Raw genomic sequence first — 24,129 nt, forward strand, 5'->3', positions numbered from 1 at the left:
GGAACCCTGAGCAGACTCAGCTCGCGTTCACGTGCGTCTCACCTGTTTAACCACCTCGGGCGGGAGCTCGCTGCGCCACTGCTTGAGCTGCCGCGAAGCAAACGAATGCAGCGCATAAGAGATGGTGCCGTACTCGATCCACAGAGACAGGTTGGAGCTGTCGATCTCCAGGGCCCTCTTAAAGCAGTTAAGCACCGCCTGGGAGTGTTTCCATATAGGAACGTCGCTCTTCAGCTCATTGGAGTTGAGCTTTTCCTGGATGCGGCTGGCCCGAGCTAAAGCCATACCTGCCCAGGAGTCAAACCTGAGGAAGGATGAAGCTTTTAGTCACTACAGTAAAACAGACCCTACACATCTACACTCATAGCACAGACAGAGTTCAGTGTTACCGTAAATCATTCAAAAACAAATCAGATGATGCTTTGTGATGTGCATCAGTGCAGAGGGATGAGCCACCTGTTGGGACACACGCATATGTCGTGCATGTAGAACTTGATGGCTTTGGACTGCTCCTTGTTCTTGAAATGATAATCGGCCAGCAGGTAGTAGATCTCGTCTGTGATTGGAGGTGCAGGAGCACTGCCCTCAGGAAGGCACGGGGCCTGAGAGAGACCAAAAGAGCGTTCAGACTGTGACGTAAAATCAGACTTAAAGCTGTTTCGCACGTCTGACTCACTGCTGCTTTGCACCAGCAGTCCACCAGCTGACCTTTTCTGTCAGGCCTTCAATGTAGGCTGCCACTTCATCCATGGTCAGGACAGGGGTGTCACTTGAGGGGGCGATGCCAGCGAACCTCCTCAGCAGATTGGCCAGCTCTGCAGACACCGTGCTCGTCTTGTAGCTGTCAAACTCGGGCAGTGACTTTGGTTTGAAATACTGGAACATGAAGAGGGCGTCAGCCCACAGCAGCTCGACCTGCAAACACAGATTAGTTCCACAGGAAACGTTAGAATCATAGTTCATTGGAGTGTAACACACAGCACCAGACCAAATTAAAGCTATCGAGGTCTCCTGAGGACTCTTCTCTTGCACTGTGGAGTTAATTACAGCAGAATGTCGGGCATCTAAACGTGCTGATACACAGCTGTGGGAATGACACCCACCTGGTGGCTGGACCGCGCATTACAAAAATACAAGAGACCAGGGGACGCATCCACAAAGCTTCATGGTGCTATGAGTCGCCCTAGTGGTTAAATCCTCACAATATCATAAGAGTTATGAGAGTCTCTGACTTCAGAACAAATCGAGTTATCCACAAAGAATCCCTGCTGTCAAAGAGGACGGAAGGTGGAGACACAAACAGCTGAACAACAGTGACTGAAGAGCTGCAGGACTGATTGTGCAGGCATGTTGTTTGTGGTTCATCTAAACCTGTGCACATTTCTCACCCAGTAAATTAATGCCATTATGCCATTAATGCTGTTCCACAGCCTCAATTTATCTCAGTGAGACCGGACGTGCAGCCTGCGAGCCGACAAAACAACATTAATGGAGGGAGCAGACTTCCTCGGTGCTGTGAGGGAACATATTTGCGTCACTGGCGGTCTGCTCCTCTTCAAACACTGTTTATGTAAGTTTGCTAATACAGGTGAGAAATCAGACCAATCAGTGAAAGTTTTTTGTTTTATCCTGAAGCTTTGAAAGGCATCTGAGCGTCTGACCTGTGGAGATGAGTGGTCCTCAAGGTAGCGGGCCTTGCTCTTCTTGCTGGGGTAGGCATACAGGCAGAAAAAGCATTGCTCCAAAGACATCTCCAGCTCCTCTTTGTATGGATGAGAGTCATTTTTGGAAGAGGCTGCAAGCTCTTTCTCCAAGACTTGAACCTACAGCGAAGATGAGAATAAAGCCCTGTCACACCGTTCAAATGTTCCAAACACATTCATTTAGTCACACCGGGACAAAGAAATACAGTGCACGTCAGGTCTGCGGTTAAGAATGTATAATGGACACAACATATCAAAATCTTTCTCTTTCTCTTCAGTTTAAAAGGCATACATGCAGGCAGCACACGCACAAGAACGCAGCATTTGCAGACAGAATTCAACAAACTTACATAGAATTTGAGGAGTGCACCGTCTGAGCTGCAGCACAAGGAGCGACGGCCAAGATACTCATGGGCTGTGTTCAGAAGCATCAGGGAGGAGGGCAGCATGGGAGTGTCTGAGTCATCTGAAAGCGAGACTTGACAGGGTCACTCGGTGTAACAGCTACCACGGCATGGACACCAAGGGAAAACTGAACGCACCAAAACAAGAAATCAACAAACCTTCATCATCCCCGACAGACATATGCTGTCGAAGCATGCAGTCGAAAGCAGCCTCCTCGTGTTTGATGATGCGATACAGGATGATCCAAGGCAGAACCGAGAAGAAATAAGGCTCCTTGGGATCATCGGAGGTGGTCATGCTGAGATCAATCAGCTGAAAGCACAACAGCAACCACACGAATTAAAATCCCATAAACCTGCATCAGCTTCTTCCTTTAACTGCTTCATTAGGAAAACCAGCGCCGTCTTCAGCTCCCGTCTCACCTGAATGAGGTTGTTTGCCAGTCGAGCCATACTCGAGAAGTGGGGGACGTTGCTTAGAAGCACCAGGTCTTTGGTGAAGCAGAGCTCGATGCCCTCCAGCAGCTTTCCAATGGTGCTGACCCACTCCTCCTTACTCGGGGGGGAGCTGTTGGAAGCAGAGTTGAGCTGCTGCAGGGCTTCATTCAGAGCCAGCTCGCTGCACTCCAAACACTGCTGGTAGTCCTGCATCTTCAGCAGTGAGTTCTAGACCAGAGAGTTAAATTCAGAGAGTGAGAAGCATCAGCCATCACGCATTTCAAAGACACCCGAGCCGATAATGTTGTAGCGTATCTAACCTGCAGTAGCATCAGCTGAGCAGGCCGCTCCGGTGCTGAGCTCACAAACTCCAGAGCTTTACTCCTGCCGCCGTAATTAAGAGTGGGCTGCAGCAGGCGCACAACAGACTCAAAGTCTGCAGACTCAAAGAGACGCTGGATCTCCTCCAGAGACTGACAACGCTCCAGAGACTTCAGCCTCTTGTCAATCTGTCCACAGGAACAGATGAAATCCAAAAGAAAGCCACAGTCAATACAGCCACAAGCTCTTCAGGGGACTCGCTCAAAGCCCGATTTTTAAAACAATGGTATCCCAAGAAGGGACTGGCAACATTTTATTTTCATAGATCATGAACTTCATTTTAAAAATGAACTATAACATTTTGGAAATGAGGGTCATACTGAGAACAGTAATAAGGCAGAACACTGACCTCCTCCACAGAGATCGCTGCATCTACACGCAGGTTAGGCAGGGTGATGGTGTAATGTTTCCCTTCAGGCGTCTTTGGTTTGCTCTGCAGAAGGCCTATACAGACATCATAACTCTCCAGGGCCAACTCCATGTCTCCCTGACAAGAGACAAGACTAACATGTCACATCCGGCTGAGCTGAGTGGAGAGGATCAAAAGTGGAGGAAAGACAAAACGTAGACTGTACCTGCAGGGCCAGGAAGCGAGCCTTGAGCCAGTAGACACGCACCATGACATCCAGCCACACATCCTCAAACAGATCCTTTTGGGATGAACCCAAAGCCAGGAGTAACAAATCACCCTGGAAGTGCTGCCCGGGGAATTCTGAGTCAGCTGCGTCGCTGCACGGGCCAATGCTGCTTCTTCTTGGAGACACTAAACGAGGAAAACCATATTATAACAAGCCAAGTGCAAACACGCTGTTGTCTAGAGATGACTGACTAATATTTAACAAATCCTGCACGTCGGCAGGTTTAGAAGTGGAACTGAAGTGCCCCCTTTTGGCCAATCAGTCTGTGTATTAAAATCCAAGAAAGCAACAATGACGTTTGTCACATTTGTTTGGCCAACATGCTGTGAGCAGCTCTGGAGATGTGACACATGGACAAACTAACAAACGCTGCAGCTCAGTGCTGTGAAGCATCAGTCGACCCAGTTTGGTTAAATCAGAAACGAGGGTCTTACCAGTCTTCCCTTTGTTGTGAGACCATTGTTCCAGCTGCAGCTCCATACAAGCTAAGCTCATTGCCAACATTTCCTGTAGACGCAGCAGACACAAACACTTCAGGTCAATGTGTGCAAGATATGAGGCTCGTTCTGATGACAGACTACAGGTGTGCCCCTCAGTTCAACTCTAGACTATCAGTCTGCAGACTTTTCTAAAACTGGGTCCAGAGTCTAGAGACAACGCAGGATTTTCATATAATCACAGAACAAAAACAAAGATTTGCATTTAATATAACACCACAGTGAACCTTTTGAAATTCTAATAGTGAAGGAAATTTCATAAATGGCATACTGCAGAGTTATTTTGTCTCGTGTGTCTCTGGCTTGGAGGAAATCCAAACAGGTGCACTCTAATTCAAGTCCCAGTGATCGAGAAATCAGCCGGTTTTCATTTACCCGGATGTGCTGGTCGCTGCAGTCCCGAAGCAGAGGGTTAGGAAGACCGCTGCTGTGCTTCCTCCAGGCCTGATAGACCTCCAGCACCACAGCAGAGAGCCCCCGAGGCCACTCCTCCAGGAACTTCTGACCCACTGCTTTCAGATAGCGCATCATCAGCTCCAGTATACCACCATTGCTCATGTTATTGAGCAGGAAACTGTGGACATCCTGTTGCTCTGCAGAAGGACACGCACAGATTAATGTGACAGATGCGGCAACAAGGCCTAACAGTGTACTGGAAAACACGTATCCACGAGGAACTACGCACCAGATTCCATGTATTCAACGATCGGCACGCAGCTCCCATGCAGAGGCTGCATGTCCTCCTTCCCATCACACTGCGTCTCAAGGTTACTCAGACTCTCGTCATCATTATCAGGATCAAACTTCTTCAGCCTGAGACAAACCCACAACAGACTCTTTAACTTTAGGCCGATAACGACCTATTTATTCATGTACTGTATGTTTGGTTTAGTGTTAGCTACCTGGAGGGCAGGTATTTAAAAAGCAGTTCTTGAAAATCAATCTTCTCTTCTTTCTTGCACTTCGTGTTTCGAACACGTGCCGAGCGGCGCTTGGCCGTCTCCCCGCTGTCTTCCACCACGCGTTTCCTCTTCGGAGCTTTCTTAACTTTATCTGTCAGTGAGACTTCCATCGCTGTGGCTGCGAACACACAGTGAGAAAAACAGGAAACATTGTTATACAGCAGTTAAGAAAGAGGCTGAAGAGAGTTTTCTCTTTGAAAACAACCGACCGACGGGGGGAGCAGAGGTGGTGACCTCCACGGTGGTCTGACTCGGGGTAATCTGAGGCTGAGCGCCGGGTTGGGGCAGAGCTGCTGGCTCTGGGAGGGTCACCGGCGGCAGGGAGGAGCTGGGGCTGCTGCTCAGCACGGTGGTCTGGCCCATGCTGACTGGGCTGCTGGGCAGGGGGAGATTCTGCAGGAAGTTTGGGTCACGGTACTCTGACAGGTCAATTCTGCGGCCGAGACTCGGGCGAGGGGGCTCACATGTGGTCTGATGTCTGTACATTGCAATCAGGCTTTCGCCCACATGTTTCCATCTGTGATACAAAAACAGCTTGTTAATATTAGTTTAAAAGGTTTTAAAGCAGATGTCACTGATTCACTGCAAAGAACAAACAGAAGCAAAACCAGATGTTACAACCCACAGTCACAAAATTCAGCCCAGGAGCTTCACAGCAGGAGCAGCTTTGAGTGGATCCTCAAAAAGAAATAACATGCTCAAAACTGTTCTTCTTGTTTATATAAATGCGACGAGCTAATTCAAAATCAAACCACTCAGACAGGAAAACCAAACCATTGACAGGACTCACGAAAGGCAGCGGATGGGCTGAATGAGGACAAGGTCAGGTTTGGGTTCTCCGAGAGAGAGAGCCTGTCTGCGCTTCCGCATCTCCAGAGCTTCTTCCACAATGGATTCACGCTCCTCCTTCTCCACCTCCACATAGTGAATAGACATATCACTGCAAACCACAGCACAGACGAGCGTCAGCGACGGGCAGCTACAGAGCTGCAAGCCGGAGCACATTGTTAAAGAGGTGGAGGGATAAAACGAGAGGCAGCTTCACCATTTCATGAACATCTGCATCGTGTCCCTTTTCAGACAGGGCTGCTCCTCAAAGATCTTCTCCTTCAGCACCAGGCCTTTAGTGTAACAGTGATCCCTCTCGAGGGCTTTGGCGATGAAGTACAAACAGCCTGGAAAAATGTGCACAGATGAGTTACTTTTCTTACTACACTTTAGCTCCTGCACCGGTAATGAAAGAGGACATGGAGGGCAGAGCTTCCGGTGAGGTGTTACGTACAGGTGTAGTCACTGAGTGTGTAGAGGATAGTTATGAGGTTGTCCAGGCAGGGCCAGTGGTCTGGGTTACAGTTCAATCCCTCCTCAAAGGCGTGTCGAGCCAGGGGAATGCGCACGAGTCGCACAGCCACCTGACCAATTTTGTACCACATGTTCACATCAGTGGAATCCAACATAACTGCCTGAGAAAAGAGCAGAAAGCACATGAACACTCACCTCAGTGTTATCCATGTGCACGTAAGACACAGTGAGCAGCACAAAGCACCGCAATGCCAAGGATGGAAATAAACTGCAAGTTTACCTCCAAGTAAAATTCCATGGCGGTCTCCAGGTCGTCTCGTGTTGCAGCCATACTAGCCAAGTTTTTAAAAGTAGAATACTTCAGCATCAGCCCGGGATGCTTGAGACCCACTCTCTGATCATCCGAGGGCATTGCCTACAACATCAGAGGACATATTTGACGTGACACACACAGCAAACATCTGTAACAGACCCATCATGAATCAAACGAGCGACTTCACAAGCGAAGACTCCAGTTCATGAAACGAATGCATGTGTTCAGTCAACAGACTTAAAAACCAAATGACTGCAGAAATGTGTGTGATATATCTGTGTATCTGATTACTATCTGTGTTCTAATTGCTCTGGATGAGGGTTTTCACTAAAGCTTACAAATCTGAATTTGTGATTATGAAGATAAATTAGATCATTTCACATCGTAAATCTCGGCCATATCTAGGTTTCACGCAGAATTGGATCTGTACCATAACAAGCAATTATCCTCGCTGGCTAAATGAGGCGTATTGGGGCGATTATGAAAGAGATGGTCCCAGTTACATCAGGACGACATGCTGTGTGATCGTCTACCTCTTTGAGCAGTGGAGTTTTGAGAAGCTCATGATAAGCTTTGGCAGACTCCTCAAACTTGTCATGCTTTTGCAGATCTAGAGCTTTGTGATACAAAGCAAAAGCCTCGGCTTCCTGTGGACACAAAGAAAAGACATTAGACATCTTATTCAGACCTGCAGAGGGGAAAGCGTGCAGGCCGAATACTGCTGACTCATCTGCATGCAGTCTGTACCTGGGCCTCTTTCGTCTGACTCTTACTACTTCGTAAGGGGTCTTGAGATTCATCTGCAGCTGTCGAAGCAGCATTTAGTGCTGCTATGCGAATCTGTGAAGAGCAACACAGAAAAAGAGGTAAACCCCTTTGGTAAGCACATATGCACATCGGGGGTGGAGCAGTCTGCACAACCGCAAGGTGTTTTAATACGAAACAACCACCGAGGGGGATGAACCCACTGGTTTAAAGTCTTACCATGTTACGACGTGGGACGCAGACCTTTCCCCTTCACGCTTTGCAGCTTTTGTTTGGATCTGTAGAAATGTTTGAAAGCCGAGCAAAGAAACAAAGATCAGAGCAGTTACATGAAAAACAAAAGAGAGGAAACTGTGTCGTAACGTTATGTCCCATCGCCAGACAGCTAACGACAGAGGCTCGGTCTACCGAGGCTGGCCGCCGGTTTTTGGATCAGGTACAAAGATGATTCAGTCAGTTAGTGCGATAAACCAGACCAAACAAACCCGAACTCGACAGAGAGAAGAGAAAGGGACCTGGTCTAAGTTAGTCACTTTGCAAAATTGCTAATCGAGAGGAGCTCGGGATCGACTAGCTAACGTTTCCACTCAAAACTTAGCCTGGTTAGCTTAGCTCTGCGGTTTGGAACTGCTGCAGCAAGCGTTTAACTTCACTGGCGAATAACACGACCAGCAGCTGATCAATACATCTCCCTGATGTGCTAGAAAATCCAGCTAGTTACTTTACATTTCACATTACTGCCTCAGCTAGCTCATGTTAGCAAACACGCTATTAGAGCTAACGTTAGCTGCCGTTTCACCGGGTGACCGTCACTTCCAAAGCCGGCTGTCTTACCGTTCATTCCCGCTTTAACTGCATTTGCAACGTCGCTGTTACTACAGCGAAGCAGTGAACTGTGAAAAACCACTGCGGCCATGAGTGGACATGAAGCCCGAAGCAAGTTTCAAACTTCATTTATTCATCATCCTTTGTTATTGGCAACGCTGGGACCATTTGTGTCACAGCGTGACGTTAGCTACCCGCCAATTAATAAATTCGTCACTCATTGGTCAATCAGCTGTGGGCGTATTCATATGACCAATCGTATGTCGTGATATTAGGGGAAACCACATCGTCATCACGCACAGGACGGAAATGTCACAGAGAGACTGTAATAATTAGCCGAAAGAAACTAGTACTAAATTCCTTCATTTAATAAAATTTATAATTATTTGCCAAATTTGTCGCTCACATTGTCATACTTTAAAGAATTATTTTCAGAACTTACTTGAGTTTAATTTAATTTATTCATCCTTTATTGGTTTGTTTTGGATTTTTTGCTCCAACTTAATACAATGATCTATATTTTATTCATATTATCTATTTATTTATATTTTGCTTATTATGGGCTTGAATGCTGTGCTGATTGTCTGACCTATGTTTGCACTATATTAGTACAAATTCAGTAAATTGGTTTTAAAGAAAAAAGCCTACAAGTAAATGCTTTTAAATTACTTAAAACTCAAAACTATTATTATTATTACTATATGGACAACAATATTAGTCTAATTTGATTCGTTGAATGAATTTTCAAACCTGTCAACATTATGTTAAAGCTTTGCTTAAAGTACAGATATTAACCTATATTTATTTTGAGTAAGCCACCAGAATTTCAATCATGCAAGGACACATCCAACAGCAGGGCCCAGTTTTGCTATAGTGTCTGAGGAATTAGGTTAATTAAATATGCAGTTTATGTAGACTAAATCAGGGAAGAACAAGGAAGGGTGCATGTAAATAATTTATTATACTGATAATTACTAATAAGATAATTATCTTATATCAATGTCCTCTTGTGTGTCTTGTGCAGTATTCGTACCCTGCATGGCAAACAGACAACCACTAGAGGGCAAACCTTTATTTTCTAATTGTGTAAAAGGTTTTCTCTGAGATTGATGTGGTATCTTTTCTAATCACAGGATCTTCCAAACTACTTTGATCATAATGATGTTGTTATTAATATGATACAGATGATACAAAAGAGTGTAAGACAGTGTCATCTTTTACAAAGACGCCTTTGCACCAGGCAGGATTTCAAGGTTTTGTCCAGTTACATGACAGATACGTTATGTCCTTGTCAGGATTTATGGGGGCAAATTGCAACAACTTCTGCAGTTTTTAGGAGTAACAGTATACTGATTTGTCCTCAGTGACCCTGTCTGTTGCAGTCCCTTGTTGCTCCACTGCTTATCCCCGCCTCCTCCACCCCCCACACCCTTCCTCATCCTACCCCATCTCTCCCTTGGCTGAGAGTGGCTCGCTGGCACCATTATCAATTCCTTCTGTCAGCATGCCTGCAAAAAACAGCTTACGTCATAGTCATTACTGGCTCTATAAAAGCCAGGGTAATGCAGATTCACAGTGCAGTCAACCCAGCCACATTCCCAGGCGTAGAGCAGCCCGTCTCTCAAGTCATGACATCCACCGGCTTTGACCCTTACTTCCCTTCTACTTACAAGAGGAGAGTAGTTGTGCGCAATGCAGGATATGGAGCTGGCGGAGGAATAGGATCTAGGTCTGCCTACTTCAGCCATTCTGCTCCAATAACTTCCTATGCATCTTCACGAAGAAGCTATCCAACACACACCCGAGCTATTTCCAGCTACTCCGTGCGTTCTGCTCCAGTGTCTGCAGCTGCCACTGAGCTACGCCTTGACCAAGCAGCCCAGGTCAGCTCTGAGTTCAAAGCAATAAGGACCCAGGAGAAGGCTGAGCTGCAGGACCTGAACGACCGCTTTGCAAGCTTCATTGAGAGGGTCCATGAACTGGAACAGCAGAACAAGTTGCTGGAGACCGAACTCCTGCTGCTCAGGCAGAGGCAGACGGAGCCATCCAACCTTCGGGCCCTGTATGAGCATGAGATCCGTCAGCTCCGTGCTGCTGTGGAAGAGGCCCGCCATGAGAAGCAAGTGGCCCAGAACCACAGGGATGAGATGGAAGATGTGCTGAGGAACATGCAAAAGCGCTATGAGGACGAAGTGCTCGGCAGAGAGGAAGCAGAGTGCAGGCTCATGGATGCCAGGAAGGGAGCAGACGAGGCTGCACTGGGCCAGGCTGAGCTCGAGAAAAGAGTTGAGACCCTGCTGGATGAGCTGGCCTTCCTGAAGCGTCTCTGTGAGAGTGAGATTGCAGAGCTGCAGGCCCAAATACAGTACAGCGCGGAGGTGTCAGTGGAGATGGAGGTCACCAAACCTGACCTATCGGCTGCTCTGCGTGACATCCGAGCCCAGTATGAGAAACTGGCACAAGACAACCGTCAATCGGCCGAAGAATGGTTCTGCAGCAAGATGAATGTGATGACAGCCGGCTCTGCTCGCGACACAGAGACGGCACGAAACGCCAAAGATGAGGCCGGAGAATACCGTCGGCTCCTCAAATCCAGGACGCTGGAGATTGATGCCTGCTGTCAGATGAATCGAGCTCTGGAAAACCAACTACAGGAAGTGGAGGAGAAACAGAGTGCTGAGATCTCTGCACTGCAGGTGAGGAACAGAGCAAAGCAACAGGCCTGCAAATATCTCAGTGTATGAGAAAATTATTTGAAAATCACTAAAATATATGAAAGTACATTTTTACATACAGGAGAGGAGCCTGAGATGCAAATTGCATTGTGACTTAACCTTTTCAATACAGGACACAATAGGTCAGCTGGAGGACGAGCTGAGGGCCAACAAGAACGACATGGCTCGCTACTTGAAAGATTATCAGGATCTCCTGAATGTGAAGATGGCCTTGGACATTGAAATCGCAGCCTACAGGTGAGTGTTTTGTGTTCTGTGTTGTAATTGTGGGATTTAAATGAATGCCATTAACACCAATAACTTATCATCTTGTTTACTTGGGATGTGTGTCTTATTCTGTTAGGAAGCTCCTTGAAGGAGAGGAGAACCGTTTAAGTGTGGTGGGACCGGGCTCTGTCAGCGTTTACTCCCAGGCCATGTACGCTGCTCCGTCCTACGGAAGATCGCTGCTCTCCACGCAGCCTCAGCTGAGCGCCGCAGCTCCGTACCTGCTGAGCTCCCGCTTGTATACTTCATCACTCTCCACGGAGGAGACGGTATCTGCAAGCCAAGCACAGCAGGCAGAGGCAGGCCCTCCTCAAGAGGAGGAGGAGGAGGAGGAAGAGCAGGTTGAAGAGGAAGAGAAGGAGGAAGAAGAGGAGGAGGAACAGGGAGAAGAGAAAGAGGTGGAGGCAGAGGGAGATCAGGGGGAGGAAGAGGAAGAGGAGGCAGAAGAAAAGGAGGAGGAAAAACAAGAAGAGGGAGAGGAAGAAGCAGATGGAGAAGGTGAGTGTGCAGATTTTATTTAATTGATATGTGTGTTTGTGGCAGTAAATGAATTCTTCTCTCCCTCCTCACATGGTTTTCCAAATGAAGAGGGTGAAGCAGAGGGCGGAGAAGAAGCAGAGGAGGCGGAGGGAGGAGAGGAGAGCGCAGCTCAAGAGGAGGAGGATGCTGAGCAGAAAGAGGAAGGGGGCGATGAAGAGGGCGAGAAGGGCGAGGAAGGAGCTGAAGAACAAGAGGAGGTGGAGGCTGAAGAGAAAGACGGAAAGACCTCAGATAAAAAAGTTTAAATGTGAATGCTGTAAAATACCTGCTAGCATTGTAGCTGAAGGATGTCTTCTCTGGTGCTCTACGTGAACAGAGATGTTTCTCTCACCCAAAGCAAACGAAAATCAGAAGGCAACATGTCGGTGAACAAATTCTCTGTATGATCAAGTCAAGTGACTCGCAGCATGTGCGCACATTCTACCCGCAAAGATGTTAAAAAAACATGGAAGCTAATCACTTACGATGGGACGATGTGACCAGTAGAAATTCTGCTTTGTGGAGATTTGTTTGCAAACACCTGTGTGCTTTACTGTCACCAATACCTGCCTGAACACCTGTCTGTATGTGCAATACGCCGTCTGAAATGCCTTACTTCAAGTCCTCGCTGAGGCCTTTAAGTCCATGATGTGCTGCATTGAACTTGAATAAAGCCTTGAAGCCTTGTCAACCTAAATCTGGCCCCAGGCTTTATATATGGAACAGGAACAGTTGGATTAAATCAAATAACATTTAGCATAAATAAGCAGATTAGCAGAAAATCATATTCTATATCCAAGCTGACTCACTGTCCCTGAAAGGATAGACAGCTTCAGCCTTCAGCTGGTAAATAGCCCGCGGCTCCATTTTCATTCAGGGTTTAAAACAAAATGTTCCTTTTCACCAGAATGTTAATGGAGGTTAATTTAAAAAGTACACCGACGGCAGCCAAGGAGCCTTTGGTTCTGTCCACATTGATAAATCAGCCTGCCATTGATTGGGAGGGAGGGCGGCTGCAAACCAGCAGCAGCTCAGCAAGTCTGAGCGGTTTAAGGTCTTCCTGCAAAAGACACCAAAGCAAGAAAATAAGGTATGAAAGAAAACCATCAAACAGCGTTAAGCTTCACATCTTCAACACGATCTGCTAACAAAGCCTCAACAGATTTCTCTTAACTTGGTGACCCTGAAGTGGAACACATAAGGAATGAGTTACAGCGGCATTTTTGTCTTTATCTCAAGTCAGCAGCTCGTGTCTGTCCCGATGTGCCTACAGTCTCCGTGTGATCGGCGAGCTGACACCGGTGTTTTTCCTGCTGCCTCACCCTCATCCACATCACTGTCCATAAATCAGGGCGCACTGAAACCTTTATGACTCAGCGAGTCTGCTGCACCAAAGAATCTGGCCAAGTGTCAACTCACGCAGGACAGCCAGAGTGAGGGAGAGCAATTTCATTATTTCACCGGGGAGGGAGAGATTAAGGAGGAATCAGGGAGAGAGAGAGGAGAAATATCTCACTGCACTAAATGTTGACAGAGGACAGAGTGTTTTCTTACCCGGCGAAGAGACTGAAAGACCAGGAGCTTCCTTTGGGCGTCTGCAGGGATGCAATTCTTATATCACGCTCACACACACTCCGTCTGCTCGTACAGTTACACAAACACACAGGAGTCGGTGTGCTCTGGGAGCTTCTGTGTGATGCATCTGAAGCACACTTTGAAATGTAGCATCATCCTACAGTATAGTGGTAACATGTGCACACAGCTGCACCTTTGGTACATGTGGTGCATGTTTGTGCCCATGTTGCATGTGTGAGAGCAAAGCCCCAGTCTGTTTGCAGTCTCCGTCTCCACTCTGCTCCATCCTTGTCCTCAGTTTACCCCACCCTGAGCTCAGCTCCACCATCCTCCTCCTTCTGCTGCTACAGTAAGAGCACAGCCAGTCCAAAGGAGCACTCAGTTTAATCATTAGAAATTCTACTTTGCGATGAATTTGGCTTCGCTTACACACACCTTTCAGCACTCAAAGAGATAGCAATACTGTTAATGTTTCCTTATTGATTAAAAGCACACTAATGATATACGACTGGCTGGGTTTTAATACACAGAGCGCGCTGCAGACAGAATGCTGAAGCAGTGATAAACCAACAGCAGGATCCATAAAAACTCCCTCAGGTGCTCACATGTATCACTCATGTTTCATGCAGCTCTGGGCTTGCAAGGCCGTGTGTGTGTGTGTGTGTGTGTGTGTACGGTGTGTGTGTGTGGTGGTGGTGCGTCTCAGGTCATGGTGGGACACTGATCCCCTGTAAATGTAGCGTATCAAGGCAAAGCTGTATTATTTTTATCACATTTCATCTCTCAGATATTGAGTTTCCTCCCCCATTTCATCTGTCACATTTGGACCAGGACATAAATCTTAGAGCTCTCCCTCATGTGGGCATACCCTGCGTCAGAGGGAAGGGGGCCCACCACCGAGGCCCTCTGAGACCCCCATCGTTTGATGGAGAACAAAGAGCTGAAGGTGCAGCAGGAGACATCAGCAGCTGCTGGTTTCCTGTGAAAAGGTACCAGTGTTGTACAGTTACCCCAAAATAAACATGACTGTTTACAGTAGAAAAGTTTCTGCATGACACATTTTAGTAATCTCATTATACCTGTCAGGATTAAATAATCACACCTAAATATGACAGTTTTGTTCCAAGTGTGTTTAACAGGTGGAGGCAAATGGAAAAAACTGGCATTCATCTCTTGCTAGAGTACAACAGCACACGGTCTAAAGGCTGGATCATGAAACATCGTCTACACAAGGAAAAGAATATCAGCTTTCTATTACAACAAATGCATATTACATTTCAGGAGGACACAAAACACAATGATATACTGTTTTGGACTCAGTGTCAGAAATCTAATCTTCAGAGCAGCAGCTCTGGTTGTTATCTGCTTTTCCACTCAGGCCTCCATGATAACCTTGACAGTTTACAACCAAGCTGATGCTGAGGTGAAATGCTGGACTTCACCCACGAGAGGAACATCCATTTACATTCAATCTTTCAATGAATAGTGAGAGAATAAAATCAAAAACCAGTGTTAATGTTTTCCCCGCCTTTGGAAAGATGATATTTTCACCTTGACAGAAGCAGTTGTCGTCCAGATTATGTTTTTTAAATTGGAGGTGGGTATGCGTAGGCCTCTCAGACAGCTCAGGCCGGTCCAGACAGCGAGGGCGGTCACGCTGGAGCCTTTGTGTTGTCACACGGTCGCGCTTTGTCTCCACAAATAAAAGGAAGCCTTAGATAAGAGTTGTGGCTCCCTCTGCTGATCTGGGAGAATCACCTAATTAAAAGGCCCCGCCGAATGAGCCATTGCACTGGCCTGGAAGACAGCAGACAAGGCCTATTTCATTTAAAGATGTGGCTCTCTAAAAATAGACTCCTGGTGTACACACAGCTACGGTTTTCACATGGCCTTATGTACCCACTACAGGGGCACAAAGGATGCTCCACTGAGTCAGATGGAGACAAATGGGAGAGCCTCAGGGCACATCCTTCCTCATGCATCACAACCTGGAAATGAGATGTTAGACTGGATATAAATGTGCTAACCCTAACTCACCCGAAGAAGACTGATTCTGTGATCATGTGCATTAACACCATATATTTCCTGCTGTCACGTCTGTGTTTCTTCAGACCGGGCTGCAGGTGAAACGTCTCCGTGCAGAAGAACACCGTTTCCCCGGCCAGCCTGCACCTCACAGCAGCCAGTGTTATCTGTGACTGTGAGCTTTCACCATTACACAGCGACCACAGGGACGTGTGCGCAGGGTCCGACGTCGCGCAGCAAAAAGAACATATCTGCTACGACACTCTGTAAAAGTAGGAAAGTTTTGATATATCTGCACCAAAAGTCAGCCGCAAATTCAATTCTGCCCCAGGATGTTGAGCCCTTGTGCGCAGAGAGTGCAGTGACCTATAGCAGCTACAGCATTGCAGGACCAGGCTATTACCTGATTCTGCTGCCAGACAGCCAGGTGGATGCCGAGGCCCAGTTTGCCTCTGGCGTCACGCGGTCCTGGCAGCGGCCCCATAAATCCATTAGGCCTTTTGTCTGCTTTCGTCTCAAGACCTGAACACCTCAGTGGGGGCTACAACTGGTGTTTAGAGCCCCACCACGCAGAAGTCTCTGAGGCGTTATAGTTCCTCACGTCACAGGAATCACAGGTCACCGAGTTCAGTAATGTCAGCCACTGGATAACAGAGGAGTCAAGTCAGGTCAAGCTTCATTTACAAGGTACAATTCATACATACACGGATGTTCAACGTGCTTCATCTTTGTGCATCCCATCACAATAAAACACGTGCACTCAGGCATGCATGCACTCAAACACTGATGAAATGCTCCAGAGTGAAGGACGGAGGATGGCGGATAGGAGCATACGTTATGTATTAGTCTTTCAACTGTCTGTCATGCTAAATGTTCATTCAAAGTGTTCCTGTTTGGCAACACACTGAGAAGCCCTGAGGCAAAGTAAACAGACAGGATACCCTTGTTTCAAGACAACAACAGTAGCTTCATCTCTAAATAACTGCAGCCCACTCACACCGCAGCACTTTCATGCAGAGAGTGAGAGCAATCCGTCTTCATGTTCAGCTGCTCTGGCTCTGCATCCACATGTGCACCGGCCTCCATCTATCCCACACATGTGCACATGCTTTCTAATCCCTGTTAATAAGATGCTGCAGATAGTCAGAGAGTCTCATGGACGGATGTCTGAGACGGAACAGTCTGAGGAGACGAGCTGAGCGGGGATCACCTGCCAGGACTCTGCCTGTCTGCTCCGATTGCTCACGGAGCATTCACCTCCAGATGAACCCAGAGTTCATCTCTGCTCATCAAGCAGTCACACACACTAATGCAAGACCTGCGCACACACACACACACACACACACACACACACACACACACACACACACACACACACACACACACAGAGCTGCACCCCAGCATCTGAATTTAATGATTTTGCTTTAAAGACTCTGTGGGGGGAAAAAGTTAAGTTGAAGGTTCACAGCAGCAGATATCTAAAATACCACCAAGTATAGCACAGTCCGAGGTTTTATCAGGGACTGGGCTGTATGCAATAGCACAGAGCAGTCAGTTGATGGCAATATTGTATTCCTTTTTACAGATTCGATTGTTTTTAACTAAACCCAACAGCAATTCTTCAGGTTTGACGAGAACAGTGAGAGAATTTGCAAAAGGAATAAGGAGAACTGGGGGTGAAAAGGGCATGAGGGGATTTAAAGCCCCTACAATAAATTCAAATACTCAGCACCTACAGCTCAGCCGGAAATAGGTCACAATAATCATGTATAACAGCTCAAGTCATAACCTTGGATCCTACGTATGGCTGTTCCTGGTTTGAGCTCAGTCAGTGTGTTTCAGCCCTTCAGCTGTGAGACATTTGTTGAACATGCAGCACAAAGAAAATGCTGAAAAACAGGAACAGGATTCATGTGTTTCTGTGCCGCTTTGCTTTGGCGTTATGTGGTGAAAGAGGCAGCTATTCAAAATGTTATTAAGTATAATTTTTGTTTTCTTGATTATAGTTTAAGCCTGTAAAAAGCCTTCCATGGTGCTATTAAGCAGTTGCCAAACATTAAATAGTTTGTCCTTTTCAAACAAACAAGATGCAATAATAGGCTTCGCTCAGGCTGTGTTCACCACAAGCTGTGTTTTAAAGCAGCCACACCACAATAGACGAAAAATGGACATCTCATCGTCAAAGGGAGCAACAAAAGCGCTGGATGGCTGAACATTATTGACAGCACCATTTGGCTGACCGGTGGCAGCAGAAAAAAAACACACATGATGGGCAAACAAAAGGCTAAGTGGGCTACCAGATCTCAGCCAGCAGCTGTGAAAGACTTCAGAGGGCAGAGAAGGAGGCTGGGATGAACTGGCCGTGCTGGGGTGACGTTTCCAGCCAGTTGGCCCGTTGATGGACAGCACATTGATGCTGCTTGTATGAAATCAAATGCACATTTAATTCAAATATGTGCTCATATGAGGGTTAACTGGCTGCTGTATCAGGTTCAGTCCATTCAGGCTCAGGCCTCCTTTAATCAGCCGCGTGGACTCCAGCCTCATGTTAAATTAAAAACAATAACCTGCTGATCAATTATTTATGACACATGAGTGATTTATAACTCTGCTGCCAATTAATTTTTCTCCTCCACATTATCAGACAGAGGCCATCAGACCCTGCTCCTGAACCTGCTGGTTTCTGGGTGAGTCCCGCGCGCACTGATCGCCTGCTGGCGTCTGGGGGAGCTCTGCCGGAGCCGCAGCCCTGATGGAGGGAGTGTGCGCCGGCTCGGCTTGTTGTGGGGGTAGTTTGGAGGCTGGTGGTTCACGCCTCTCCTCCTCTCCGCTCCCAGCCGTGTGCGCCCTCCTCCCCCCCCTCCCCCCCTCCCCCCCCTCCCCGTCCACAAGTCATGATGGCGGAACTGTAGACTTCGGGACGAGCAGGAGTCCACCGCCCGTCCTCGTTCAGCCACTGTACATAGGTATTTATTTATTGAGCCGGCTCTACAACTTCCCCGCAATGACCCGCTGGATCCCGACTAAGAAAGAGAAGTACGGAGTGGGTAAGTGCGCGCGGAAGCTTCGTGCGTTTTGCTCGTGGAGATCTCGAGCGAACTCCCAGAAAGTAAAGTTGCAGGAAAGACGCCTCTGGAGTTGGGAGTTACTGGGACTTTGTAGCTGTTGGTACATGTCGGGCGGAAACAGAGCAGCCCAGCTGGTCCCTCAGACCGCGGTTCAGGCCGGGGAAGTGGACGCTGGCCCTCCTTGTGGTCTCAGGGAGTCTGGACGTTTGGTCGTAGTGGGAACTGTGTTGTCGTCCTAAATAGGTGGTGAGGAAAAATGGAAGGGAGCCAAGAGTTCAATGGGCATACCAGTCATTCCTGAGCTTCATCTCACTGAGCTGACTTGTTGAAGTCAGACTGAGCTTCATTGAATCCTCATTTTGCTGGAAGGTCCCTTGAAGCCCCCCTAAAGGACTCCTGTTGGGCCCCTCATGGGAGCCTGTGCTTTGACTGTACTGTATGCATGTCAGATAGGAGGGCTGGATCTGCGTGGAGGCTGGCTGTGCCTCTTCTCTCAGGCTGTCACACACTTCTTGTGTTCCTCATAAGTTTGTTTGGCCATTTTTTTTTTATTTTTTTTGCTGCAGTAAGGTGTGGCCCTCACATGTGCTCCTATGTGTGTGTTTGTGCTCTTGCAAAATCTGCATGTTCCTGCTATCAGGTCGCCCTCCACACCCTGAAGGCAAAGGAGGCTCTATGACGAGCTCCTTTCAGGTCTGCAGTAATGACTTTATTGTCGGCACAGGTCGGCTGTTCACCGCTTACCTGACTGACTCACCGCTGAACGCTCCGCACACGTCCACAGGCCGTGTTTCCTGGTGTGCGGCAGATGTTTTGCAGTCTGTCTGCAGTGAGTGTGAATCAGAGCCCAGGTCTGAAAACACCTCGTCTGTTCGTCTCAGCTGGAAAGAAAGCGCTGTGTGTTCTGTTGCTGTTATGAAAACATTTTTAGCATTTTTAAAAATTCAGGTGGGAATGGAGGCCCCTGCGGCACCAACGCTCCCGTCTTACTTCTATATGACCTTGTTTGAGCAGCTGATGTTGAGGAATTTTTGGTGTTAATCCTTTTAGATCCCTGTATGGCGTGATTGTGTCGACTGTGCCATTTTCCTGCCATTCCCCTCAGAAACAGGCCAGGAGTCACTTCCACTGTACTTAATCCTTAAAATGCCATCGGACCCCGTACAAGGTCTTACATTTTTAATCCGATTAGTCAACCAGGCTGTGCCCAAACCCAGACACCTACATCCTGGGATGAAAGAAGAGATCCTGGGTTTTCTGATGATATCAGTAATATCATGCTCGCTAACAGGGAAACGTGGATAACACGAGGCTTAAGATAACACAAGCTTTATGGTAGAATTGTGGCACCATCATAATAGAATGGGTTCCTAATTTTCAAGTCCTGCACTCGAGGCTCGGGTGAAGAAGGTGTGCCCCCCCGTTTCATTTGTGTTTTTGACTTTGTTTGCATCCGTAATGACGTGTCTGAGTTTTCAGGGGAGGCGTCCTTAATGAGTGATTAATGAAGCTTTTCGTCTGAGCCTCTTTACTGACACCTCACATGAACAACACTGAACGTTTGAGGCCAGCTGATGGTCTCCATGAGTAGATCCAGGGAGTTGAAGGGGACTGGTTTGCAGGTCGCGGGGAGTGCTGCTGCATGTGTGAAAGCTGCTTTAAGTCCTTTGTGGGCTTTATGCAAAAGCTGACAAATTGCCTCAGGTGACGTCACCTGAGTCGACGTCAGAAGAAGAAGTGAGGCGACCAGAGCTCGTCGTCTTGCCATTGAAGCTTGAGCTCTGCGTCAGGCAACACTAGCCGCTACTAGAATAACACACCAGAGTGGTGGTGGTTGAGTTGCATTCTGGGTAATGTAGGCAGCAGGTTTCAACAAGGAAGAGGAATGTGTGGAATACAGAAGATGATTGGTCTGGTTCTGCTGTTCTTTAAAGAGTGGAGGGCACCTCTGACATGTGTGTTATGATCCATCACAGCAAACCTCTGGACATTACGTGCAGTGTGTTCTTGTGAATTAGTGTATTAAAGCATTCATAATGATTTTAATGCTCGCACTGCCCGCGCTCGCGTGAACGAGCTCTAAGTGAGCGGCCACAACTTCTGCTTAGTAATCTTATGCAATAAATAACAAATAAGCCTGAGCTTCGTGCTGTTTGCTCTGCAGGTGTCACATCCTCGGCGTGGGCGGCTTATTTGCAAAACAAATCGAAAGGTGTTGAGATTTGCGGCCTCCATAGATGACGATCAATACATCCTGTTTGTTCATTGTGCAATGTCAAACCTGATTGCTGGCAGGCAGATAAGTGTTGTCCTTGTTCTCAGTTTTGATGGACTGATCAGATGGTCGCTCAGTCATTTAAAACTCAGACATCATTTCAGAGGAGTTCTTCAGGAACCTGCAGAGAGACTTTGGTGCTTTTTGCTGCTTCAGATAAGACGGTTGTAATTTTCTTTCTGTTAATCATTGCAGCGGCGTTTTTAACCGGAATTCAAAGATGAGCCCACACAGGTCTAATTTTATCCCCTTTTGCACTGTTAGCTTTGAACTTGAGAATTAACTTTCTGATTTATGGATAACCTATAAGGACTTATTAGCTGGAGCACAGTTTTAAGAGCCACAGATCGTTTCTGGCTGTCTAGACAGCAGACAGGAGGCAAAAGGCTTTTCTGCCGAGACTTTATGCCTGAGGAGAATTGGCTCAAAAACAGCCTTTAATAGACTTGCTTTTACCTAATGGATTTTAGTAGAGATACTGTACCTCTCCCTGCTGCGGCACCACTTGAAATTAGTTTGCTCGAACACTAGTTTTAGAGGAGATATGCGATGTGTCACTGAGCGGTAGCTTACTGAAGACCTTCACAAACCGCCGCTGACGTCAAACCTCATTGACTTTAAACTAGAACACTACCCTTTTTCATCCTGATGACTTTTCTGTGTGCGAAATGTTTTGCGTACCAGTGAAAATGATGGTTGTTATTGAGGTAAATCGGCGTCTTCGTGCCTCCTTTGCTGCCTTTATTATTTCATTTCTTCATGCGTTAGATTGAAGGGTTTCCAGCTGAGCGTCAGAGTGGATTCAGTGGACCTCTTCCCCGCAGGCCTGCTTTCTGGGCTCTTGTATCTCACATTATTCTGTGTTTTCCTCTCATTTTATTTGTTTGTGAGTTTTATCGTGGTCATAACTTTGGATAGTTGTCGGCGTTTCTCTGTGTGGTGATGAGAACGGTGCTTTCTCATTGAGTTGCCTTGGGTTTGACGAGCTGCCAGCAGCTGCTCAGACTGCTCATCCGTGGTGTTCTTTAATTGTTTTCTAATCTACCTCGATGATAAATCATTTAGTGTGAATCAGGATGACTTTGATTTAGAATTAGTATGCACATTAACTAGAACCTACACAGGCAGAGGCTTTACGGGCCCAGAATTCCAAGTTGAAGACGACGCGTCTCGGGGTTGTGCAGATGATCTGCGCTGTGGAGGCTCAGACTCGTTGCCTTTAGTTTAGACAGTGTGGCATCACAGCGCGCTCCGCTGGGCGCCTGCCGCTGGCTCGTAGCCACGCTGTTGCCAGGCGCGGACACTGTGTCACGTCGGTGAATGGGCCATTGTCGCTCCCGGCGTGACCAGAGGCAGATGTCATTTCTTCAGTGCATGTTTCATTCAATATTGTTCTGGCCGTACAAATAATTTCCTGGTGAAAACAAAACCTCTTTTTGGAGAGAGCTCACAGTGTGTCTTCCTTTCAAATGAAACACACAGTGCGTCACTGGGTCAGCTCCAAAGGCCTCAACTTTCTGCTCCGAACTTTGTGCTTTGTTTGGTCCCATATTCACGTTTAGATTTAAAGGGCCAGACGGCAGGATTTAGTGGCATCTAGTGGTGAGGTTGCAGATTGCAACAAGCTGAATACTCCTCACCTCGTCCTCCCTCTTCAGGAGGAACTATGGTGGTCTTCACTTCAGTGTAAAAACACCAAAGGCCTTCTCTGGAGCCAGAGTTTGGTTTGTCTGTTCTGGGCTACCATAGAAGCAGGTGACTAAACGCTAATGAAAGCATAATTATTAACATTATATTCCACCAATACATCATAAATCCTCCACACTGAACCTTTCAGGAGATCAGAAAGTGAGAACGTGTTTCTGAACTCATCCAGGTTTCACTCCTTGTTTCCTTTTTGAAGCCCAGACGAGTGATCTCACAGCGAGGCGTCGTTCACATGAACCTGAGCAGGTGATCTCTTCACGGCATAGCCAGCACGGGCTAACATAATGCTTTCAGAGGCCACACACACACACACACACACACACACACACTCACACACACACACACACACACACACAAAGTTTGAAACCGAACCTGATTCCCTGTGGAGATGTTTTTGTCCAAGCAAATGTGTTTTATGGAGAGCTGCAGAAATCTGTGAGAGAGGAGGAAGTCATGGAGGGAGAAGGGTAGCCACATTCAGTCATGTCAAGTTTTGGTATTCAGACTGAGGTGTGATAAGCTGAGCCAGTTGAAGCGTGCTGTGAAATCTAGCCTCCAGCAACAAGCATTATCACCATGCAAGTCAGGGCACAGTTCCGCTCATAGTTCCTCCATCTTGCGCGGAGGACGAGTGGCGGCGCGCTGCCGCAGCTCCCTCAAGTCATGACAAAGACCTTTGCTTCAGTATTGTTTGTCAAGGTTTCTCTTTTGCAACGCCTGTCTGGGCGTGTGTTAAAGTTAATAAAGTGAGTGTGGGCGAGGGCGGGGCTCACAGGTGAGCCAGCTGGCACACACACAACCTGCATGTGTAATTATTGACCAGAGGCCACGGCGCTGTGATGATATCAGAAACATGGAGGATGCGCCGCCGTCGCCTTTTAGCTCTGCTCTCACTTTTGACACTGAGGCTACCTGCTGCTGCACAGTCCCATTCACTGGAATGTTAAACGCAGCCTCAGGGTATCCTTTTCAATTAAGAATCGTCAAAATGCTTTAAAGGTTAGAGTCACACAGCTCTGCTGCACAAACGCACAGTTAGAGGGAGCAGTAAGATGAGGAATTAATCAAAGATCAAGATCCTCTGTGCGTGCGAGTCCAAGTTTTGCGACAAGGAGGGTGAATTGGTTTCCTTTCCCTCGGAGGAGGCTCTAAACCTCTGATCCAGAACTTTTCTAAAAACAGACCTGCTCCTCTGTGCACTGAGTGATTGGAAAGGGATTTGGAGTTTTTCTTAATCCACTGGACCTTGAGGAGGAACAAAACTCGTCAGTCAAACTGTCGGCTGGAATCTTTTCTGAGCAGCTTTTATCTAATGTTGTGTGTGTTTTTCCCATTTTGTCCTTCAGCAATCTACAATTATGATCCCAGCGGCGAGCCGGAGCTGTGTCTGCAGGTGGGGGACACGGTGCACATACTTGAGAAATTGGAAGGTGAGTTAGTGTGAACACATGACGGGCCCTGACACATCCCCGTTTCCTGCTCCGAAGCAGGCTGCCGCAGCAACATGAGTGCAGCCTGGCTAACCCGCCCTCAGTGTGCTGTGCATAATGACATGAACGAGTCCACCTCGTTGTCCTGCAGACGGGGAGGACGGTCATCACTCACTCTTTAACATGTTTCTCTGTTAATTTATCTTTCCTCAGGCTGGTACAGAGGCTACACGCTACGCAAGAAATCACAGAAGGTAAGGGCGTCGTTAGCTCTCTATTATTCTGTAACCAAGCTGTGAT

At 47.3% G+C, this 24,129-nt stretch overlaps 3 protein-coding genes across 6 annotated transcripts in view; 2 read left to right on the top strand and 1 right to left on the bottom strand.

Annotated features, from left to right (window-relative positions):
• cabin1 (calcineurin binding protein 1) overlaps positions 1-8,410 on the bottom strand; it is a 31,825-nt gene extending 23,415 nt beyond the window's left edge. Inside the window, exons 1-23 of the mRNA XM_076729834.1 lie at positions 8,238-8,410; positions 7,623-7,681; positions 7,386-7,478; positions 7,172-7,285; positions 6,606-6,740; positions 6,306-6,486; positions 6,069-6,198; positions 5,814-5,963; positions 5,233-5,540; positions 4,964-5,141; positions 4,747-4,874; positions 4,437-4,654; positions 3,999-4,071; positions 3,502-3,689; positions 3,276-3,413; positions 2,866-3,054; positions 2,531-2,773; positions 2,267-2,420; positions 2,054-2,169; positions 1,662-1,823; positions 709-915; positions 457-602; positions 43-304 (exon numbers count right to left, since the gene is read on the bottom strand). Coding sequence (XP_076585949.1) covers positions 43-304; positions 457-602; positions 709-915; positions 1,662-1,823; positions 2,054-2,169; positions 2,267-2,420; positions 2,531-2,773; positions 2,866-3,054; positions 3,276-3,413; positions 3,502-3,689; positions 3,999-4,071; positions 4,437-4,654; positions 4,747-4,874; positions 4,964-5,141; positions 5,233-5,540; positions 5,814-5,963; positions 6,069-6,198; positions 6,306-6,486; positions 6,606-6,740; positions 7,172-7,285; positions 7,386-7,478; positions 7,623-7,625 — 3,516 coding nt within the window. The 5' untranslated portion in view covers positions 7,626-7,681; positions 8,238-8,410. The remainder of the gene's footprint in view (positions 1-42; positions 305-456; positions 603-708; positions 916-1,661; positions 1,824-2,053; positions 2,170-2,266; positions 2,421-2,530; positions 2,774-2,865; positions 3,055-3,275; positions 3,414-3,501; positions 3,690-3,998; positions 4,072-4,436; positions 4,655-4,746; positions 4,875-4,963; positions 5,142-5,232; positions 5,541-5,813; positions 5,964-6,068; positions 6,199-6,305; positions 6,487-6,605; positions 6,741-7,171; positions 7,286-7,385; positions 7,479-7,622; positions 7,682-8,237) is intronic.
• Positions 8,411-9,811: 1,401 nt separating this feature from the next.
• neflb (neurofilament light chain b) lies at positions 9,812-12,443 on the top strand. The gene is made up of 4 exons (XM_076731029.1): positions 9,812-10,924; positions 11,076-11,200; positions 11,307-11,728; positions 11,819-12,443. The coding sequence occupies exons 1-4, from the start codon at positions 9,857-9,859 to the stop codon at positions 12,013-12,015; spliced, it is 1,812 nt and encodes a 603-aa protein (XP_076587144.1). The 5' UTR covers positions 9,812-9,856; the 3' UTR covers positions 12,016-12,443.
• A 5,812-nt stretch (positions 12,444-18,255) lies between these two features.
• The window catches only part of dock5 (dedicator of cytokinesis 5), a 28,172-nt gene continuing 22,298 nt past the window's right edge, over positions 18,256-24,129 (top strand). For all 4 annotated transcript variants that reach the window (XM_076731093.1, XM_076731094.1, XM_076731095.1 and 1 more), the window contains exons 1-3: positions 18,256-18,396; positions 23,746-23,829; positions 24,043-24,083. In XM_076731093.1, coding sequence (XP_076587208.1) covers positions 18,354-18,396; positions 23,746-23,829; positions 24,043-24,083 — 168 coding nt within the window. In that variant the 5' untranslated portion in view covers positions 18,256-18,353. The remainder of the gene's footprint in view (positions 18,397-23,745; positions 23,830-24,042; positions 24,084-24,129) is intronic.

This window comes from Chaetodon auriga, chromosome 5 (genome assembly GCF_051107435.1).
Source record: "Chaetodon auriga isolate fChaAug3 chromosome 5, fChaAug3.hap1, whole genome shotgun sequence".
Lineage (NCBI taxonomy): Eukaryota > Metazoa > Chordata > Actinopteri > Chaetodontiformes > Chaetodontidae > Chaetodon > Chaetodon auriga.